At 41.6% G+C, this 19,775-nt stretch overlaps 1 protein-coding gene across 2 annotated transcripts in view; it reads right to left on the bottom strand.

The window, feature by feature from the left end:
- Positions 1-2,194: 2,194 nt before the first annotated feature.
- The window catches only part of FN3KRP (fructosamine 3 kinase related protein), a 28,074-nt gene continuing 10,493 nt past the window's right edge, over positions 2,195-19,775 (bottom strand). The window contains exons 3-6 of one of the 2 annotated variants that reach the window (XM_073310320.2): positions 15,047-15,138; positions 14,471-14,553; positions 13,828-13,950; positions 2,195-4,968 (exon numbers count right to left, since the gene is read on the bottom strand). In XM_073310320.2, coding sequence (XP_073166421.1) covers positions 4,477-4,968; positions 13,828-13,950; positions 14,471-14,553; positions 15,047-15,138 — 790 coding nt within the window. In that variant the 3' untranslated portion in view covers positions 2,195-4,476. Of the gene's footprint in view, positions 4,969-10,714; positions 12,684-13,827; positions 13,951-14,470; positions 14,554-15,046; positions 15,139-19,775 lie in introns of those variants that run through there. The other variant, XM_073310321.2, reaches the window with a different exon arrangement.

The following is a 19,775-nucleotide window of genomic DNA, read 5'->3' as shown; positions in this document are numbered from 1 at the left end:
TGTATCTCTCTCTCTCATACACACCTGCCACAAGTTCTTTTCTTTTTCTATCATTGTTTAAATGTGATAAAGCTGGTACCCATTAAACTGAGGATCTGAAAATACTGAGTTAAGCCAGAATGGTTCAGGGAGGTACTAGGCAAGGGCTGTTGCTCCCCTCTGTGTCCCTAGATCACCTAAATTCTGACCTGCATAATTTATTATTTTTTATTATTGGCATTATTATTTTATGTATTTAATTAGTATTATCATAGCACCTAGGAGCCCCAAGTCATGGCCCATTGTGGTATGTGTTGTACAAAGAAAGAACAAAAAGTCCCTACCCCCAAAGAGCTTACAATCTAAGTATAAGACAAGAGACAACAGATGGATACAGACAGGTTGACAGGACAGTACATGTGAACAATAAGACAATATTGGATAGTATGATAAGCAGTGGTCTCAGCATACCAGGAGCCTAATCATTGCTAGTTGTTTTTTTTAGGCATTACAGTGAAGGAGAATGTTAAAGAGTGATTTGAAGGAGGATAATGAGGTAACTTTACGGACGTTTAGAGGGAGCTCCTCCCAATCACGAGGGGCACCATGGGAGAAAACGCAAAGGTTCTTTTGAAAATGTAACAAGGGGGTGATGGAGGTTGGCATCAAGGTGAGAACTTTCAATACTGAGTGAGAGATGTTATCCTCTGCTATGCCAGTGCTGGACCTCAACATAGCTCTGCTAATAAATCTCAATGTTAAAAGTTGCAACCTCTGTAGCTATTCCAGATCCTGGGTCTCCACAAAGCTCTGACAACACATTTCCATCTTGAGGGACAGCAATCCCTGATATTTCAGTACTGGGCCTCACCTGAGCAGAAACGGACAGTAGAAATTAATTGTTCCAAATTATGGAGTGGTTTTATGATGCTGACCAACATCCAACAGGGTCAACAATTCCTGTTTACTAGAATGAAATTGTTCAGTGCAGGATGCTAGTACTGAGATCACATCAGTGGTTTTATTCTAAAAGATGTTGGTACTTTCAGACCAACAAAATTTAACAGTTTGTTTTTCATTCCCCTGGATCCTGGACTGTTCCTTTTGGGCATTTAAAAAATCACATGGCTGTGATGTGTGGCTAGTGGAGGGCCAGTCTATTTGATTACCAGGAGTGTGTGGAGACCCTGAAGAAGGCTCCACCACTGGAGCAACTATGGCCTTTCCCTTACAAGAGGAGAGGGACCACAATGATATGGAAACCAAGTGAGTATTTTGGGACCACTAAAAAAATGGCAGGAATAGGAGTGGTTATAGGGGAAAATAAGGGAACTAGTTGAGGACACTTGTCGAATGGTGCCAGTGAAAAGTGCCTGATTGTCAAGCCTGGAGTCTTAAATCCTCTCTCTACCCACTGAATAGACATAGCAAAGGATGCAGCAGGGCACATTTCACCCAGACTGCAATGACCGTTCCTGAATCCTGCCCTGGACTTCACTTTCCATTTCTACAGTCCAAATAGTCCTTGGCTGCTTTGGTGAGATTTCTAACAAGGTTGCCAATTGCTGCCAATTGTGGTGTCTTTTTGTGCTGTGGACCTCTATCCACTTAGAACTTGACTGAGATAATCCAATTATTTCACATAGGTTATAGAACATCCCTGAAATGGTATTTACTATTGACCTGGGCTGGAATTGAATGGATGACCTAGAGGTGAAAGGCTTCACAACCTATGATCAAGTTGTGTTGTTTTTTTAAATCAACATGTTTAAATCATCCTGATTTAATACACTGGAAACAAACCAACTCAGAAATGTCCCAGATGGATTTTTAATAACAAAAGTGCCTGAAAATAACCACCTTGGAGTAAACCCAGCCCTGTCCCATCAGCAGTTCAGCACCATGGTCAGATCACAAAGGCTAAAATATAAACAATGAAATATGAGGGGGGAATTAAAGGAGAGCAGTAAGGAGCTGAGAGAAGGGGTTATTTATTGGAGCATTTCTAGACGCCCAAGCTCAGAGTCTATCCTCTGGATTATGCTACCATAGATTGGAGTGGAGTTAGCTGCAGGTAGGTACAAGCTGTTTTTTCCCCCTGCAAGTTCTGTAGTTCTGTTTGTCTCCTATTGCTGTTGCCTATGATGTTCTAACTGGCAGTGAACAGAAAACTGAGCAGTAAGGAGGGTGGTGAGCCTTGGCTTTATTCAGTAGCTTGAAGGTCAGTTTATGATACACACATGTGATGTTACATCATATCATTCAGCTTACCTGAGAGACAGAAATCTAAAGATTGCTCTGCAAAGTATGATGCTTCATGATCAATCACCAAGCAACCTGCTTGTATTGAGCAAGCGGAGGAAAAAAGCTTGCCAGCAATTCCCTGAGAAGTGATCCAGAAGGGCCATGCATCCATCAGTCAGAGCAGCCAGGAGCTATGTATACCAGCTGTTCATTATTCCAGGCAAAGAACTGAGACAGACAATGTGGAGAAGGGGAAAAGTCTCAAGGTATATTACAGCACATTCCTTTAACCCCTTTATTGTTGTTTGTAGTACAGTGGAACATGGCAATATTTTTCTACATATTGGGAGTTCAAAAGGGATGTAGAAGGGACATTCCAGTGGCTGCACCAGGATGCAACTTGTCCATGTACCTGGAAGTTAGAGACACTGAAATAGCAAAGCATCAGCAGTTCACAAAGTCCAGGACTAAGTGCATGAGACCTGGGGAAAGGCAGTCTCACTCAGAGGATCTGGCTATGGAACAAACTCCCTGAAGAGATTATGTGAATCCAGAGTCAGACCAGCTTTAGGAAAACACTCCAGAACCTTCCTCTTTAAAAAGGCCTTTCTACCGTAAGAATGACATTCATTACAGTGATACAGACCCCTTTTACTTCAAAAAACCCAAGCAGCAAGCAAGCAAACCACCCCTCCCTCCCAACATGTATTTACATTTTCATTTTGTTTGGCATTTATAAACAAAGGCCAGGTAAGATGGGTTATTATTGTATAGTATACACATACAATGACAGACTAAAACACACTAGCTTGTTTGAGATCTGGAGAGGCCACAGTGCTGTAGGTTTTAATTTGCTATTAGGCATGTGGTATATATATGTGCTGAGTGTGGTAGTGAGGGCAATGTAAGAACTTGAATAGAACTTAAAACGCTTTGTCTCTTATATTTGGCTCAGCTCAGATGTAATGCCTTCAACTTAAGTAGTTTAGTTCCCCCCACCCTCAAACAAGTAAGTATTATGCCTCATAAGCATATGGTAATCAGGTTAGAGGAACGAGGCATATGGCTAGATGCATAAAGCCAAAATTGGCATGCTATGGCAAAGGGGCAAAGATCCCTCACAAAAGGGAGCAGTTTCAGTGACTGCAAAGCCCAGGGACATGGGCTGCTGTCCAAAAGTACACTTATTTTCAATGGTATTGGTTACAACCATTCAAGCTGAAGCTGAAGCAGCACTCTTGGGGATGATTTCACTGAACTACGTTTCTTATCATATTGAGAAAAATATTGGTTTGTGCTGGTGACCATTTCTGCCAATGGATTAATTCTGACAACAAGGAGTAAGTGCCTGTAACAGCAGTGATGTTGCAATGGAATAAAAGCTCAGTAGAAATATGAAAATACATTTTCCAAAGAGCTAAACCAGGTCAATGTAATTAATTTTTCATATGTCATAATCTCATATACCGTGATATATAGTGTCTCCTCAGTGTTGCTGGAAAAACAAACACAAAGTAACCTTGCGGGTTAGGGTGATTTTGATATGGCTTACAAGGTCACAGAACAAGGCGATTTTATTTTACGTATAGCTAAGATATACATGAGATATATTCTTAAGGTTGCTGAGTGGATGTGGGAAGTATTTTCTGCACTGTACATTATAGATGAATACCATATTGTTCACTTATACCTCTAAATGCATGGGTGACTTTTTTCTTTTATTAAGATGTATGATTAATTAATTAAAATATAATTACAATTATGAGATAAAGCAGAGGCACAGCACTTCTCAAGATCAAACTGCAAACTCTGGGCCCAGCTGAAGCTGCTGCAAATGGAGTTGCACCGGAATAAATGAGAGCAGAATAGGCCATCTCTCGACAGAACAGCAAACAGCAACTGTAGTAACACCCTCTAGTGGCCGTCACTTAATGTTAGCAAGCAAATGGCTGCACTGAATATTAATAATGATGTGAAGATTGCTGAATGACCCTTTAAAACATAAAATGTAACTTGTTTATATAGAAAGTATATTTTCCTTAAAGGCTGCTTTTGAAATTCATAAGTGTTGCTTTGCATTTAGATATATATACTGTAGATTTTCACTATGTTATTTCTCCTCTCTGGTTAAGAAAATTACTACACTAATTTATCACTAATAAGCAGCAAATTCAGGGCCAAATTCTGCTGCCCTTATTCAGGTTGAGTAATACTTTAATTGTCAGGCAATCCCACTGGGGAGTAAGGCACTACTCAGTGTAAGGGTGGCAGAACACAATCCACTGTAAGAAACAAATAAAGAATATTATCATGGTTGTGATGGGTAATGATATAGGGCCTGATTCTGATCTCACACCAGTGAAAGTCAGATGTAATTCCATTCAAGTCTGTAGATGCAAGAGTAAGAGGAAACTCAGGACACATCCAAGTCATTAAACCACTTACAAAACACATTTCAGGTCTGATATGCCCTATCACTATGAACTTGTATTGTAGACAGGGGTAGTTGTAGCATAAACAGATTTGCCCCAAATCCTCCATGCTTGTCATTAAAAAAAAAAAAAAATTTCTAGGCCACCAAAACTTGAAACTTCTACTGCTCTGGATGTATAGTCTGTGTTTATATTTAAAAAGGAGCCCGTGCCAAGAAAGGGTTTCTGATTTCCATTTGGTTTTGTAGGTCAGAGAAGCCAGGAAAACAACCCAGTCTTCAAGTCTACAGTATCTTCCAGTCACCTGCATAAACTAGGACAATAAAAGAAAATTAATCACTTGATTGGAGAGGAATGGCTACTGTTTGAATTGCAAGAAATTAAATGTCACACTACCAAGTAATGTATTTCAGCAGGATAAGCAACAGATACTTTCCTCTGATGATTTGGTGTCTTTGGGAATGGAGAATAGATTTTATACAAGAATGTGTGGCATGGAGGAAAGCATATTTTGTTCTCTATTTTCAGCCACTTCTATGTACAAAGTACTGCTACAAGTTGATATGTTTCAAGAACTGATACTCTCCCCACCAGCTGGAGTTTGCACAGATCCTTTTTCACTGTGGTATCCAGGGTTTGTCTAATTTGCTCTATTCCCAAAACAAAGCTCAAATGACAGGCCCAAAATAAACTCTTCCAGCTGTCTTTCATGTTCATTATTTTCATTTGCATCCAGCAGAGCCATTTTCATTGCAACATTTGCCTAGTTGAAGTAAATAAAAAACCTGCCAGTTTGATTTGAAGACATTTTTGCCCTATCAAGGAGCAGAAGATTAGGTATGTACTGTAATCTTAGTAAAACAGGTTGTGAGATCATAGTTAGAAATCTGGTTTTGACCTCTAGCAACCTCTACTTAGTTACAATGAGGGCTGGACAGAAAATTTCCAACTAAACAGGTTTTCATCAAAATATGTCATTTCATCAAAGCTGAAATTTTCATGGAGAAATATAAATTTTGATGGGACGGATTTTGAGGTCCAGGGCGCTCTGACTCCACAGAGAGACCCAAATAAAAAAGCTGAACTTTTTGATCTTTCAACAATTGTTTTGCAAAAACTGTTGAAAGGTTTTATTTGCATTGCAATGCAAAACAACAAATTTCAAAGCCTTGAAAGTAGTCACAAAACAGAACTGTTGTCCACTAGCCAGCTCTAATTGCAATGACAGCTCTAGAAATGTTTGCAAAAAGATTTTATCTCCACAGAAGTCTCAAGGCCACTCCGAAAGAATGCAGAGGCCCCTCTACTTTCTATTTGAGAGGGATGCATTTTTCTTCCTGGGAATAACAAAGATCTCTAGAACCAAAGGAAAGCGGACTAGCCATCAACACACTACTAAGAACAGTGTGAGCCATGGGACAACAATTTCTCATTATAAAATCCAGGCTTGTCCTGGAAAGCCTTTACAATTATTCATCTAAGTTTTCAGGGGCCAAATAAATCAGCACTCCTTTAATCCTGTAAACCCCCTGGACTTCACTGATGATGTGCAGGCTATAGCTCAGCATATAATTTGGGACCTGCTCAGAGATGGAAGATTTAAACCAAGAACATGGTAACTCTCTTGAGTGTAAGAGACTATATTTTTGTTTTGTAAAAGAATAAAAAGAAGTTATTCTGGTGGCAGGATACAGGCAGACTGGTGTCATGAAGAAAAGGGTTTTTTTACCTCCTCTCATGAAAAGCATCTGGCAGACCAGCTCATGAATATTGGATTTAACCAGTCTTGCTTATTTCTGTGAGAACCACCAGTGTCCAACAAGATCACTGAGTGAGATCCATTCTGAAACCCAAATAGTAGAGATGAAGGACATGAAGAAAAGTAGCATGGAACTGCAAAAATCTACATCCCCAGGCAGATTTTGCAACTGTGATGGTGGGTGAGGTCTATATGAGTGAAAAGATCAAACTGAAAACCAGGGACAAAGATGAGTCCACAGGTCAGTGACCAAGAGAGGTGTAGTCCTAGGCTTAGGGAGTCATGATATTATAGGCAGGACTTTCAAACACACTCAACACTGACTTTTCTCTACTTTTGACTTTGATTGGAATAGAGTGAGGCCAATGCTGTTCTTGAAAATCCCACCCTAAAACAGAAACTATAAAAAACATTCTAAATCTAACGGTAGTTATATTCTGGAATAGACTTCCCAAGGAGGCTGTGAAATCCCCATCATTGGAAGTTTTTAAGAGCAAGTTGGAAAAAAAACACCTGTCAGGGATGGTCTAGGTTTACTTGATCCTACCTCAGTACAGAGGCTGGACTTGATCACCTCTTGAGGTCTCTTCTAGCCTTATATTTCTATGATTCTGTCACTAATATATACAGTTAAAAGCCATCCCACTGCCCACAAGCTTTTCATGCATCTGTTTGCCAGGGTCCCTGCATGACTCCACAATGTGGACACGTCAGTAATGGGCATCTCAGCCGACATTCAAAACCATAGGCCTATTTTTAAGACACCTTATGTATAGATATATATATACTCCACCATCACAGCTGTAGTCCGCAGAACACATTTCACCCTTTTTGCAGTTATTAACACGAAGGGATAGCAGTCTGTAACCTGAGGAGCACGTAATCCTGGAGGCCCAGACGATTGTTTGTTAGCCAGACTTGGCAGGTCCTGGAAGTGTTTTCTCTTTTTTTAGTAACTATGTTAAACTGAAGATAGGGTGCATGCTCATTTACAGCAGCTGTATACTTTTTGCTACACTAATCATTATGCACATGGGAATTGGGTATTAAACAGCATTAAAAGCAGTCAGAGAATGCATTAACCACAGATTCATGATAACTTTTTAAATTAGCATCTCATTTATTTCTTGCACTTCACCATCAGTTTATCTGTATCCACCTGGTGTCTCATCATGTACTTACATTATAAACTCTTTGGGGGATTTGTTTTGTGTCTTTGTACAGCATCTAGCAAACTGGGGTCCTGTCCTTGACTGGGGGGTCTTACATGTTACCCCATTATAAATAAATAATAAAACTCCTCATTATTAATTTTTTCAGTCTGTTCCTGCCTAACACACCCTCCTTTTAAATTTGTTTCCAGACAGGAAATGTTTTACTTGATATTCAGGCTCTTGGTCTTACTATGAAGGTTCAATAACTGGTTCACATTAATGGTTGAAACCAGCTCCCCTTTATAAGCCCAGTCTTCATTCCTCCACCATAACTTCCTCCCAGAGAAGCTAATCTTTCTGCAATTGTGCAGATTGCATCTCACCCCAGGGTGGAATTGTTCTAGGAAGTTTCATTCAAAAAGTTCATTTTAAATTTTGTTTTTTTGAAAATTTACTTGGAGTTCTTTTTAAAAAAATAAAAGCTTTTCTTATTGAATTTCCAAGATGACTTGTCATAGAAATGCTGATTCTGTGGGGGTGGTGACCTTGCTAAGAAGCGACTTCTACTTTAAAAATAAATAAATAAATAAATAAAAATGATGAAGAGTGGATGCAAAAAGATAAGAGAGTTATTTTAAAGTGTACCAGTATAAAGAGCAACATTCATACATCTCAACTGATTTTCTGCCTCCAGCTGCTCAGCAAAGTAGGCAAGGGAACTGATTAGAAACAGGAGCCCCAGAAGTCGGGGTGTAGTACCATTTTGCCTTTACCAGAGTGAGGGTACAGGCAAAATGAGCCAGGCTCCCGAGTGTCAGACTACAGAAAGGCTGAGGGAAACATGGGTGGAGCATACAGGGAACAGGACATTGATCAGGCATGTAGGAGGGAGATAGGAGAACTTAGGAGCATGGGGGGGGGGTAGTAAGAGAGGGCAAGAGAGAGGACAGTCATAAAACAGTAATGTAGAATTACACATTGGGGAAGAAAATATCTGATAACGCTTAACACTTTTTTACCTTATAGGATATAGCAATTCCTAAGAAAATCCACTGGCTGCCTCTCTCCAGAAGAGACCCTAGCCACCCTTTGAGACTCTGCGGTCACTTATTGGGTGAAGGAAGCACTGCACCCAAAGACTGGTGGTACTGCAGAGCCTGATGCCACTTTGCATGTCATGTATATTCTTGTATAACAGACTGTGGTCCTTAATTATAACAGAATGTCGATTAAAAAAGTTAACCAAATGCTAGAAAATTGTTATTGCTTTCAACATGGTTATTTCTATTTGCAATCTTTGTTCAGTGCCCGCACACAGTATAATCATTTTTTCTAACATTCTGTTGCGTGTGGGAGAGCTACCATCTCTAGAGGGATTTATTGCTCTGGAAAGTGACTGATCCAAAATCTGTCATTGTTTTCGGATCAGAGTTGATCTTCTGGTTGCAGGCTATCAGTTTGAGACACTTTTTTTTTTTTTTTTAAAGTCCCAATTTACTGAAGAGATTTGTAAACAAAATGAACAGTTAAACAGTGCTCAGGTTAGAAATGCATTGCAGTGGAGTCCAGACAACACCCAGAAATAATATGACCCTTAACATGAGAGTCTGGAAGTGAACACTGAGGGCTCCAGCCACATTGGCCACTGCCTAACAATCATCATTACTGCCCCCACCGCTACCCAGGAAGCAACCATTAAGTTTGGGTGGATCTTGTAAGCCAGCTGGAGTAATAAATTGACAACATCACCCCCTTAGAAACAAACAGGGCAATGTCACTTGCACGTCTGGCAACATGGACAGGCACTCCCGCAGCTACACTGTATCTAGGTTAATTTATTCAGTGACAGACTCCACAAATATGCTGTCTTTGAGCTTACTTCAGCTCCAACTGAAGTCAATGGGAGTTTTGTCCTTGAGTAAGAAAGCAGGATCTGGGTGTGACACAGAATCCTTGGCAAAGGGTCCCATTCTGTGAAAATACCACCTCAGACCTGACAAACTCACTACACCAACCGCATCTTGCAGGATATTTATCCACAAAGAGTAATGTGTAAGATATCCACAGAAAGCTCCCAGCATGTCAAGATTCATAATCGTTGTGAAATCTATGTACAGGTAATAATAGAGTAATAATATACTGAAAGTATGCTTTATGGACTTGAAATAAAAGTTAGTCACCAGGGAATAATGTCTCTGTGATGGCCCATTCAAGCAGGAAGGAGTTGTCACCCTACCCTGGGTAGCCAGAACCAACTTTCTAGCTTTGCTCCATCCCAAGATTTTAAATGGAAAACCCTCAAAGACAACCGCAAACAATCAAAACTACTTGGGGGTAAAAAAAGAAAAACTATAACCAACAATCACCTTGCCTATGAATAAAGACAAAAGCCTCTTTCAGTACATGGAGGAGGGGGTGGGGGGGGAGGCACTCTTGATCCTTTTATTGAGACACATCTTGAGAAGCAGGGATGTTCATGTGAAAAATTGGATCCTGGCTGCCATGAAGCCAGCCAGTTCTGTAACAGACTGAACTGGGAGTAGAGGTACAGAATCTACTTTATTCGATAGGAATGGGGGTTTAACAGTAAGTACAGACCCAGGTTCACGTTTTATTCTTTTGTTTTGTATTGTAACAATGTGTTTCCATCATTCCCTCTTGTTTCTAGCAGTATCTCTATCGTAAATAAACCTCTTTGTGTGTTATTACAAGTGTGGTGCACTATACAGGAACAGTGTATAATGTAAAGCTGGGGTACACTGCACCTTTGGGGGCAGAGGATCTGTGATTTTTGTGAGTAACCAGTGTCAGGGACTGCATAGCACAAGGGAACACTTCAAAGAAACTCAGAGACTGGGGTGTGCTTCTTGCCAACCTGCAACGCAAGGCCCACAGGAAAGGGCCTGAATGATAGAGCTGGTGGTGTTAGGAAGCTGACACCCACCTTGGCAAATGCAAGACTACCTCAATGCTGGTGGAAGGAGGTAACACAATAAGTCACTGTCCTGGGTGCCCCAAGAACCATCACACCGGGTTTTTATTGGGAAGGATATAGGACCTTCCTATTCTCCAGCAGTTTAGAACAGCTTCCCAGTTGTGAAAGTAAGCTGAAAGCTATTCATACAGACAAGAGACAGACAACAATAATCAATTAGGAAACTAACATTTTATTTAAACAGTAGGAGATGAGGAAAAACCTTTGCTGCCAAGCAAGGTTTGGGGTTTTTTTTCAGCCAACAATTAATAGCCAGTGAAACTACTACTAGGATTAGGGGGAGGCGAAATATTCTAATGGTAGTCACCAAAATTCATATCAGTACTCACTGCAAAACCAGCGGTCAGAGAAATTCAGCAGATCAGAGTACCAACTTAAATCCAGTGAAAAACATTTTAGTTAAATAAAAATCACTCCCATATGCTTAACATGCATGTACGGAATCATGCATCTCTCTCACCTACCTGGTGTCCTTTTGTCGAAACATCACTAGAAGCCCACAGCTAGACAGCAGAGCTATTGTTTTAGTTTTACTGTCCTGCAAGCACACAGGGAACAGCTACTATCCTGCAACCTAATGTTTTCCTGCATTAATTCTTTGAAGAAATTTTAGTGACACAGGTATTAAGTGGTGAGGTGCTCTTACATGCATCCACAGTCCAATTTTGACTTCCCTTGGTCTTGAATGCCTAGTGCCAACAGCTAAGTAGTGCAGCTAGTGGGGCTCTCGGAAATACAAAAAGACACATCCTGGCTCCTGCAGTGTGAATTCTGGACAACTTACATGGAAACCACCCACTGATCTGATGGTACTGAACTAATGGTCAAATTATGTGGCAACCACAAAAATGATCGTCAGTTGTGTGTGCCAGCCAGCAGTATCTCCCCCGAGGAACGTACATGCAGCCAGCCCTGCCTGAAGACATCCAGCGGGAAAGGAAACCCTATCAGACAACAGCTCCATTCAAAAAGCAGGATGGTATCAGCTGTGAATAGGCTCTAGCCAGAAGCTGGTTGACTAGCAGATACGGGACTGCCTGGGAATGTGCCAACAAAGCCCAAACACATGGCGTCACACAAAACATGAAACATTTGAGAAGTCTGGACACAGTGCTATGTAACAGGATGGGCAGAGGACTCCACCCATTTGAACCATATTAAAATTGTTCTGATCACTTTTTATTCCTTTCAGGATTTCATGTTAACATGCTATTGCTTTGGTACCTGTACCTAGAAATGCATGGCTGAAAAGAATTTGGCTGAACAAGCAACCAGAAGGAAAAGTCCCAATGAGCAACTCCTTCAGCCATTTGCATTGGTATGTGAGGAAAGGCCATCCTTCCATTTCACCAAGCTTTTTGTGTTGATTTTTGAGTCAATGTTCAAGTGCAAACATTTAGCAATATGTGGCACAGTTGGTCTCTATCAGAGGACCTCTTCCAAGTCATTTACACTCAAGTTTTTTTCTCTGATTCAATCTGCCAAAACAGAATTGTTCAACACTACCCTGACCCTGCAAGTTCTTTCATGTAACTCTGGAATTAGCACCTCCTTGGATAGCAAACTAACAAATTATTCCTGCAACAAGTGATTATATCTTAAAGGGATGGAAAATGCCACAGTTGGGATTCAGCAGGACTCTCCGATTCTATATCTTTAGCGTGCAAAGAGGGAGAGGGTTAAGTATCTGTTTTAATATTATTGTAGTTGCCTCACCAAGAAGTGTGGGTTTTCCTAAGTGGGGGGGGAGGGGGCACGAGATACTCTGCTTGAGGATGAAGTCATTTTACCAGGTTTCTCATGATGTTTAGAGAAGACCCTCTGTACCCTGATCCAAAATGGTTCCAGTGGTTCATATAGTGGAAAAGCTGGTAGAGTTTAAGTCGTTTCTCAAACCCTGGAGCTTTGGGAATTTTACTGTGGTAAGCAGAGTAAAAAGAGTTGCTGAAGCCACCAAACATCCCAGCTATCGCAAGTTCATATTCTGAATGACCATAGAAGGAAGCAGGGTCAAAAATAATGGGCCCAGAGTCATCCTCAGCTACATTTCCTCCCCACAGATCCCCATGAAGGAGAGCAGGAACAATCTCCATGTCACAGAACAAACTGGGTATCTTCAGCTGGGAAGGGAAAAGAAAGCAAGAGTTACCAGTGAGATGCCTCAAGATGAGGAATGCTAGGGTGAGTGTTACTTCAGACAGCAGATGTTGAAATCATCAGAGTAGCATGCACACACATAAAGGTTATGAAATATGAATTCAACATTCTTAAAAATTAGCTGGTTAACTGCCAGTCAAAACAGAGTGGCACCTTTTGACATTTAAAATAAAAAACTTCAGAGGGGGATCAACGTGGATTCTACTTTTACTGAATCATAGATATTAGTGGTTGAAGACCATAGTCATCCAATCGTATATCCCATCCCCAAGCCTGCAATACAGGGGAATGTCTCTGTTAGAGATTTCATCTTGCATTTTTGTCACTTCTTCCTAACTTCAGTATGTGTCGTAATCACTTTTCCGTGTTATAAAAAGTCCAAAGTTAAACATTCACTTAGTACTCCAAATTTAGCCATTTGCAAACAAATTCAAAGATACTGTTCCACTGGAAGAAGGGGTAAGAAACCTATTATCCATGAGTAGAGGATGGTGTCCCTACCCTCTGTTTGCCAGAAGTTGGGAATGGGTGACAGGGTATGGATCACTTGATGATTCCCTGTTCTGTTCATTCCCTCTGGGGCACCTGGCATTGCCTACTGTCGGAAGACAGGATACTGGATTAGATGGACCTTTGAACTGACCCAGTATGGCTGTTCTTATGTCATGTTCCACAAAATAGTGAGAAAATAACTAAAAGAGCATCCACTCAAAAAGATGAATGCAACCCATACGTGAAATGGTGATGCTGTTGAGTAACCCATGGCATTCCCCTACATGTGTTTCAGGTAGTGAGCATGTACCACTCCCATTCCAGAGAATAGGAGATATGAACTTGAACTAAGATCTCTGGACTGGCAATGCAAAGCACTACCCAAAGGACTAGCCTATAAGGATTTGCTTTAGAGTATAGCATTGGGGAGCACTGCATGAAGCCATTCTACCTCCACATAAAGGGTGTTGTAGAGTCTTTGGGTATATATGTTCCCTTCTCACAAAATCCTAGAACATGCCAACAGAAGGTTGGACCTAATTTCTTTATTAAAAGAAAAAACAACTAACCCCACCTAGCTATCAATAAATTAAGAATCACAGGGAGCTCTTCTACCTGAAGCTGTGCCCAAAGTTCTCTTGCCTCCCTGTCTCCTGAATTCTTTTCAATCATATCCATCTGGGGCTGGATTCGCTGTCTGGCATAGAAACTCACCCAGTCATTCTGCCAGTCATTCACCTGGAAAAGCAGGATTAGAGGTTAGGCATTGGACACATAGCATAACACAGGGCAGCATTTTTTAAATATAGTCTTTTAGGAAATAAAACAATTTGTGTCTTGATGTCTGTCTAGTGCAAGGTGTTACTATTTCAGTTGTCTATTTTAGCCAGTGTTCAGGAAAGGTTCAAGTCTTATTTAAAATCTCATTTCACTGAATAAAAGCAACAGCAGAGAGATCACAGTTACCCAGTGTAGCTCCAAACCCTGTCTTGGGCTGTTGCTTTCCAAGCTATCTAGAACATATTAATTCCTCGTGTAACTCCACTGAAATCAATGGAGCTACATCCAAAATAATCTTGCCCCTTTATGTTTTCCAAACCAAAGCAAAAACTCATCTCCTACAATCGAAGCATTTGCTCTTCCACAATTAGAAAAATGTGCAGCAAAGTCTTAAAGTGTTACATTTAAATTCCTAAGAACATAAAACAACAGAAGTGTCAATAGGTTAAATAAGTTCCAAGACTTAAGCAGAACCTACTTGTGGGAGATAGCCACAACAGGTGACTGTATGGAAGCCAAATCGATCCACAAACTGGATGTCTGTTTGCCCCTCACTTTTACCTTGCAAACCAAAAAAATAAAAAGACTGATTACAAAGATTGTAAACATGTTCAGTGTAGGTAGGCTTTAGATCAGATGGAGATACAGTAGTTTGCTGGTAGCAGACAGCTTATACTGCGGTATCTTTATTAAACTGCCTTCAGTTAACTTTAGGACATGATCGAAAATGTTTAAATTTTAATCTTAATCACATCATCTGATGATATCTCTCCTTTGAAACAAAGCTTTTGTAGGTAACGATCTGGAATAAATAGTGGGGATAGCAAGTCTAAGAAATATTTTGCCCACGAAAGAGATAAAGAGCTTTTTGCTATTTTTGAATCTTGCTTCAAATACTAAAAAAAATGTGTTCCAAGTTTATTTGCATGGCAGTGTTATTGGAGCCAAATAGATGTTCCTGAAATAACAAAATAATTTTAGCAACTGCCTGTTTTACAGGTTATCTGTTAACTAGCTTAAGGTCATTAAATTTACAGACAACTATGTACTCTACCAACAGTATTCCCCTCTTTCTTCAACTTCTCTCCAAGTTTCTGGTTGTGAAGGTGGAGATCAGCCAACTGTGTCCCAAGCTTTGCTGAATGCCTAAGAAACCAAAATAAGTTCTTTTAGCATCACTGAAGCATATAGTAAGCAGTGAATTCTCATCCTGATATGCAGGGAATTACTCATGTACTTTGCTGAGAACTTTTCCACATGCTTTACAACAGGGGTCTCAAACTCAAATGACCATGAGGCCACATGAGGACTAGTACATTAGTCCAAGGGCCGCCCCACTTCCACCCCCACTCCACCCCTTCTGTGAGGACCCAACCCTCCCCCGCCTCTTCCCACCCTGCCCCTTCCCCAATTCCAACCCCTTCCCTGAAATCCCCACACCAACTCCACCCCCTTCTTCCCCCAGGGGATGTAGGAGGGGTGCAGGGTGCGTCAGGAGGCTCAGGTGCAGGGGGTCGGGGTGCAGGATGGGGCAAGAGGTCAGGGTGCAGGGTGGAGCAGGCGGCTCAGGGCAGGGGGTTGGGGTACAGGAGGGGTGAGGCAGGGGGCTTAGGGCAGGGGGTCGGGGTGCAGGAGGGGGGTGGGGTGCAGCAGGGGGCTCAGGGCAGAGGGTTTGGCTGCAGGAAGGATTCGGGGCGTGGGTCCGGCCCGGTGGGCACCGAAGGCAGGGGGGGCTCCCAGCCTGCCTGCCCCGTGCCACTCTGGGAAGTGGCTGGGACCTGGGGGAGGGGGGAACAGGGGTCTGTGTGTTGCCCTGGCCACTCCTCCAGGTACCTCCCCCGAAGCTCCCATTGGCCAGGAATGGAGAACCGCAGCCCCCTGTTCCCCCCTCCCCCAGGTCCCAGCTGCTTCCCGGAGCCACGCGGGGGCAGAGAAGGCAGGCAGGGAGCCCACCCTGCCCCCAGTGCGCCCCAGGCTGGAGCTGCTCTAGGTAAATACTGGGAGGGGTGGGGGTGCCATGGGGAGCTCACGGGCTGCAGAAAATAACCTGGCGGGCCGTGTGTTTGAGACCCCTGCTCTACAAAGACATCTTTTTGAGGAGGGGAAAAAAGCTTAAGACCAAAATGTTCTGAAAATTGCATTTATTAGGACACAATGGCTATTTCTCACAATGTGACATTGAAATGAAAGTGAGAGAAACCCTAACACCAAGTAATTACTGCAATACAACATTTCTGCTATGTATTAGCTCTACATGAGGCCTGTACATTTAATAATCAGCCTGAGAAGATCATGCATCATACAGCCTATTAGTTTTTGCACCTCCAGCTACATTCCAGAGGCAGGGGATAAGTTGGATAAGGGCTCTACCTCTGCTAAAGTGTCTATTCTTTTAATCGTTTTATACCTCATCTATTGCACTTTTATGGCTCTCTGAGACCTCTACTCTCTCAAAGTCAGAGACCAGAACGCAAAAGCTAGACTGCTCTCACGCTCAAGGAAACAAGACCAAAACTCCTGTAGCACCATCACTGGCTTCCTATCCATCTCCAATCAGAATTAAAAGTTATCCCTCCACTTAAAACTCCATGTGAATTTGTTCCTCTTGACTTCTGAGCTTATATCCATCTCCTCTGCCCTCTCATTCTAACCTTCCATGCTTAGACTTTTTCCAAGTACAAGCTCATATTCTCTTGAAAATTTTGCAACTCCTCCCACAAGATAGAAGCCTACCATGTAATACTCAAGATACTAGCCTCCCACATTCCCTTATGCTCACTCTTAGTCTTCACCTGCCACAACAACATCTCCCTGAATTCAGTGCATTGTCATCTCTTCCTGTTGTTCCTATTCTAACATGGGTCCTGATCACACCTCTGAAATTAGTACATCAAGGTCATATTCATGCTCATCTCTGCCCAACTTTCACAGAAAGGGAGTTCAGCCACCTTTGCAGCAGGATCCCTTTTATTCCCTGGACCTCCCGGTGGGCTCCTCATCAATCTGAGCATTCGCAAGATAGGAGGGGGCAAGAGGAGGAGTGAGCAAACTGAGCAGACATGCATGTCTATCTCCTGAGCCCAGCACAGATCAAGGAGGACCCGTAGCGCAATCAAACACGATTACATTTCTGAAGCCCTGCTACTTGATAGGCTCTCTAAGCCAGCTGCAGAAGCCCAGAGAGGTGAGGAGGGGGCAACTCAGCACCCTGATGGAACAACTGAGGAACAACCTCCATAGTGGGTCTTCTTCCAGGAAAGGGGACAATCAGGCCCTCAGATTTTAAGCTATCAATATTCAGGACACAAACTTCATCTTTATCTATTTGGAAGTGCAATGTACACCCCTCCTGTGCTATATAAGAAACAATAAATAGAGCTTCATTTCCCACAAAGGTAAGAATCACATGGTAAGATGATCTCCGAGTTCTTTTCCCTAACTTCCACAATTCTTACTGCAAAATCTTCATAAGAACAGCCATACTGGGTCAGACCAAAGGTCCATCTAGCCCAGTATCCCGTCTTCCGACAGTGGCCAATGCCAGGTGCCCCAGAGGGAATGAACAGAACAGGTAATCATCAAGTGATCTACTCTCTATCGCCCATTCCCAGCTTCTGCCAAACAGAGGCTAGGGACACCATCCCTGCCCATCCTGGCTAATAGCCCCTGATGGACCTATCCTCCATGAACTTATCTTTTTTTAACCCTGTTATAGTCCTTGCCTTCACAACATCCTCTGGCAAAGAGTTCCACAGGTTGACTGTGCATTGTGTGAAGAAATGCTTCCTGTTGGGTGACCCCTAGTTCTTCTGTTATGAGAAGGAGTAAATAATACTTCCTTATTTACTTTCTCCAAACCAGTCATGATTTTATAGACCTCAATCATATCCCCCCTTAGTCGTCTCTTTTCCAAGCTGAAAAGTCCCAGTCTTACTAATCTCTCCGCCTATGGCAACCGTTCCATACCCCTAATAATTTTTGTTGCCCTTTTCTGAACCTTTTCCAATTCCAATATATATTTTTTGAGATCGGGCGACCACATCTGCACGCAATATTCGAGATGTGGGCATACCATGGATTTATATAGAGGCAATATGATATTTTCTGTCTTATTATCAATCCCTTTCCTAATGATTCCCAACATTCTGTTCTTTTTTTTTACTGCTGCTGCAAATTGAGTGGATGTTTTCAGAGAACTATCCACAATGACTCCAAGATCTCTTTCGTAAGTGGTAACAGCTAGTTTAGACCCCATCATTTTATATGTATAGTGGCGATTATGCTTTCCAATGTGCATTACTTTGCATTCATCTGCCATTTTGTTGCCCAGTCACCCAGTTTTGTGAGATCCTTTTGTAGCTCTTTGCAGTCTCCATGGGACCTAACTATATTGAGTAGTTTTGTATCATCTTCAAATTTTGCCACCTCACTGTTCACCCCTTTTTCCACATCATTTATGAATACGTTGAATAGGCCTGGTCCCAGTACAGACCCCTGGAAGACACCACTATTTACCTCTCTCCATTCTGAAAACTGACCATTTATTCCTACCCTTTGTTTCCTATCTTTTAACCAGCTACCAATCCATGAGAGGACCTTTCCTCTTCTCCCATGATCGCTTTCTTTGCTTAAGAGCCTTTGGTGAGGGACCTTGTCAAAGGCTTTCTGAAAATCTAAGTACACTATATCCACTGCATCCCCCGTGTCCACATGCTTCTTGACCCCCTCAAATTCTAGTAGATTGCTGAGCCATGATTTTCCTCTACAAAAACCATGTTGACTTTCCCCCAACAAATTATGTTCATCTATATGTCTGACAATTTTGTTCTTTACTATAGTTTCAACCAATTTGCCCAGTACTGAAGTCAGGCTTACTGGTCTGTAATTGCCAGGATCACCTCTGGAGCCCTTTTTAAAAATTGGAGTCACATTACCTATCCTCCAGTCATTTGGTATAGAAGCTGATTTAAATGATAGGTTACAAACTACTGTTAGTAGTTCTGCAATTTCACATTTGAGTTCCTTCAGAACTCTTGGGTGAATACCATCTAATCCTGGTGACTTATTGTTTAGTTTATCAATTTGTTCCAAAACCTCCTCTAATGACACCTCAATCTGGGACATTTTCTCAGATTTGTCCCCTAAAAAGAATGGCTCAGGTTTGCGAATCTCCCTCATATCCTCAGCCATGAAGAGTGATGCAAAGAATTCAATTAGTTTCTCCACAATGGCCTTATCTTCCTTGAGTTCTCCTTTAGCCACTCAATCGTCCAGTGGCCCCACTGGTTGTTAAGCAGACTTCCTGCTTCTCATGTACTTAAAAAAAATTTTGCTATTACTTTTTGAGTTTTTGGCTAGTTGTTCTTCAAATTCTTTTTTGGCCTTCCTAATTATATTTTTACATTTCATTTGCCAGAGTTTATGCTCCTTTCTCTTTTCCTCACTAAGAATTTAACTTCCACTTTTTAAAGGATGCCTTTTTGTCTCACACTGCTTCTTTTACTTTGTTGTTTAGCCATGGGGTGGCACTTTTTTGGTTCTCTTATTATGTTTTTTAATTTGGGGTATACATTTAAGTTGAGCCTCTATTATGGAGTCTTTAAAAAATTTCCATGCAGCTTGTAGGGATTTCACTTTTGGCACAGTACCTTTTAATTTCTGTTTCATAACTTCCTTGCGTAGTCACCTTTCTGAAATTAAATGTTGTGCCATTATAGTGTTTTCCCTGCCACAGGGATATTAAATTTAATTATATTATGGTTACTATTCCCAAGCGATCCAGC

This window comes from Lepidochelys kempii, chromosome 14 (genome assembly GCF_965140285.1).
Source record: "Lepidochelys kempii isolate rLepKem1 chromosome 14, rLepKem1.hap1, whole genome shotgun sequence".
Classification (NCBI taxonomy): Eukaryota; Metazoa; Chordata; order Testudines; family Cheloniidae; genus Lepidochelys; species Lepidochelys kempii.
The sequence above is the reverse complement of the archived record's forward strand: the minus strand, read 5'-3'. Positions and strand labels throughout refer to the sequence as shown.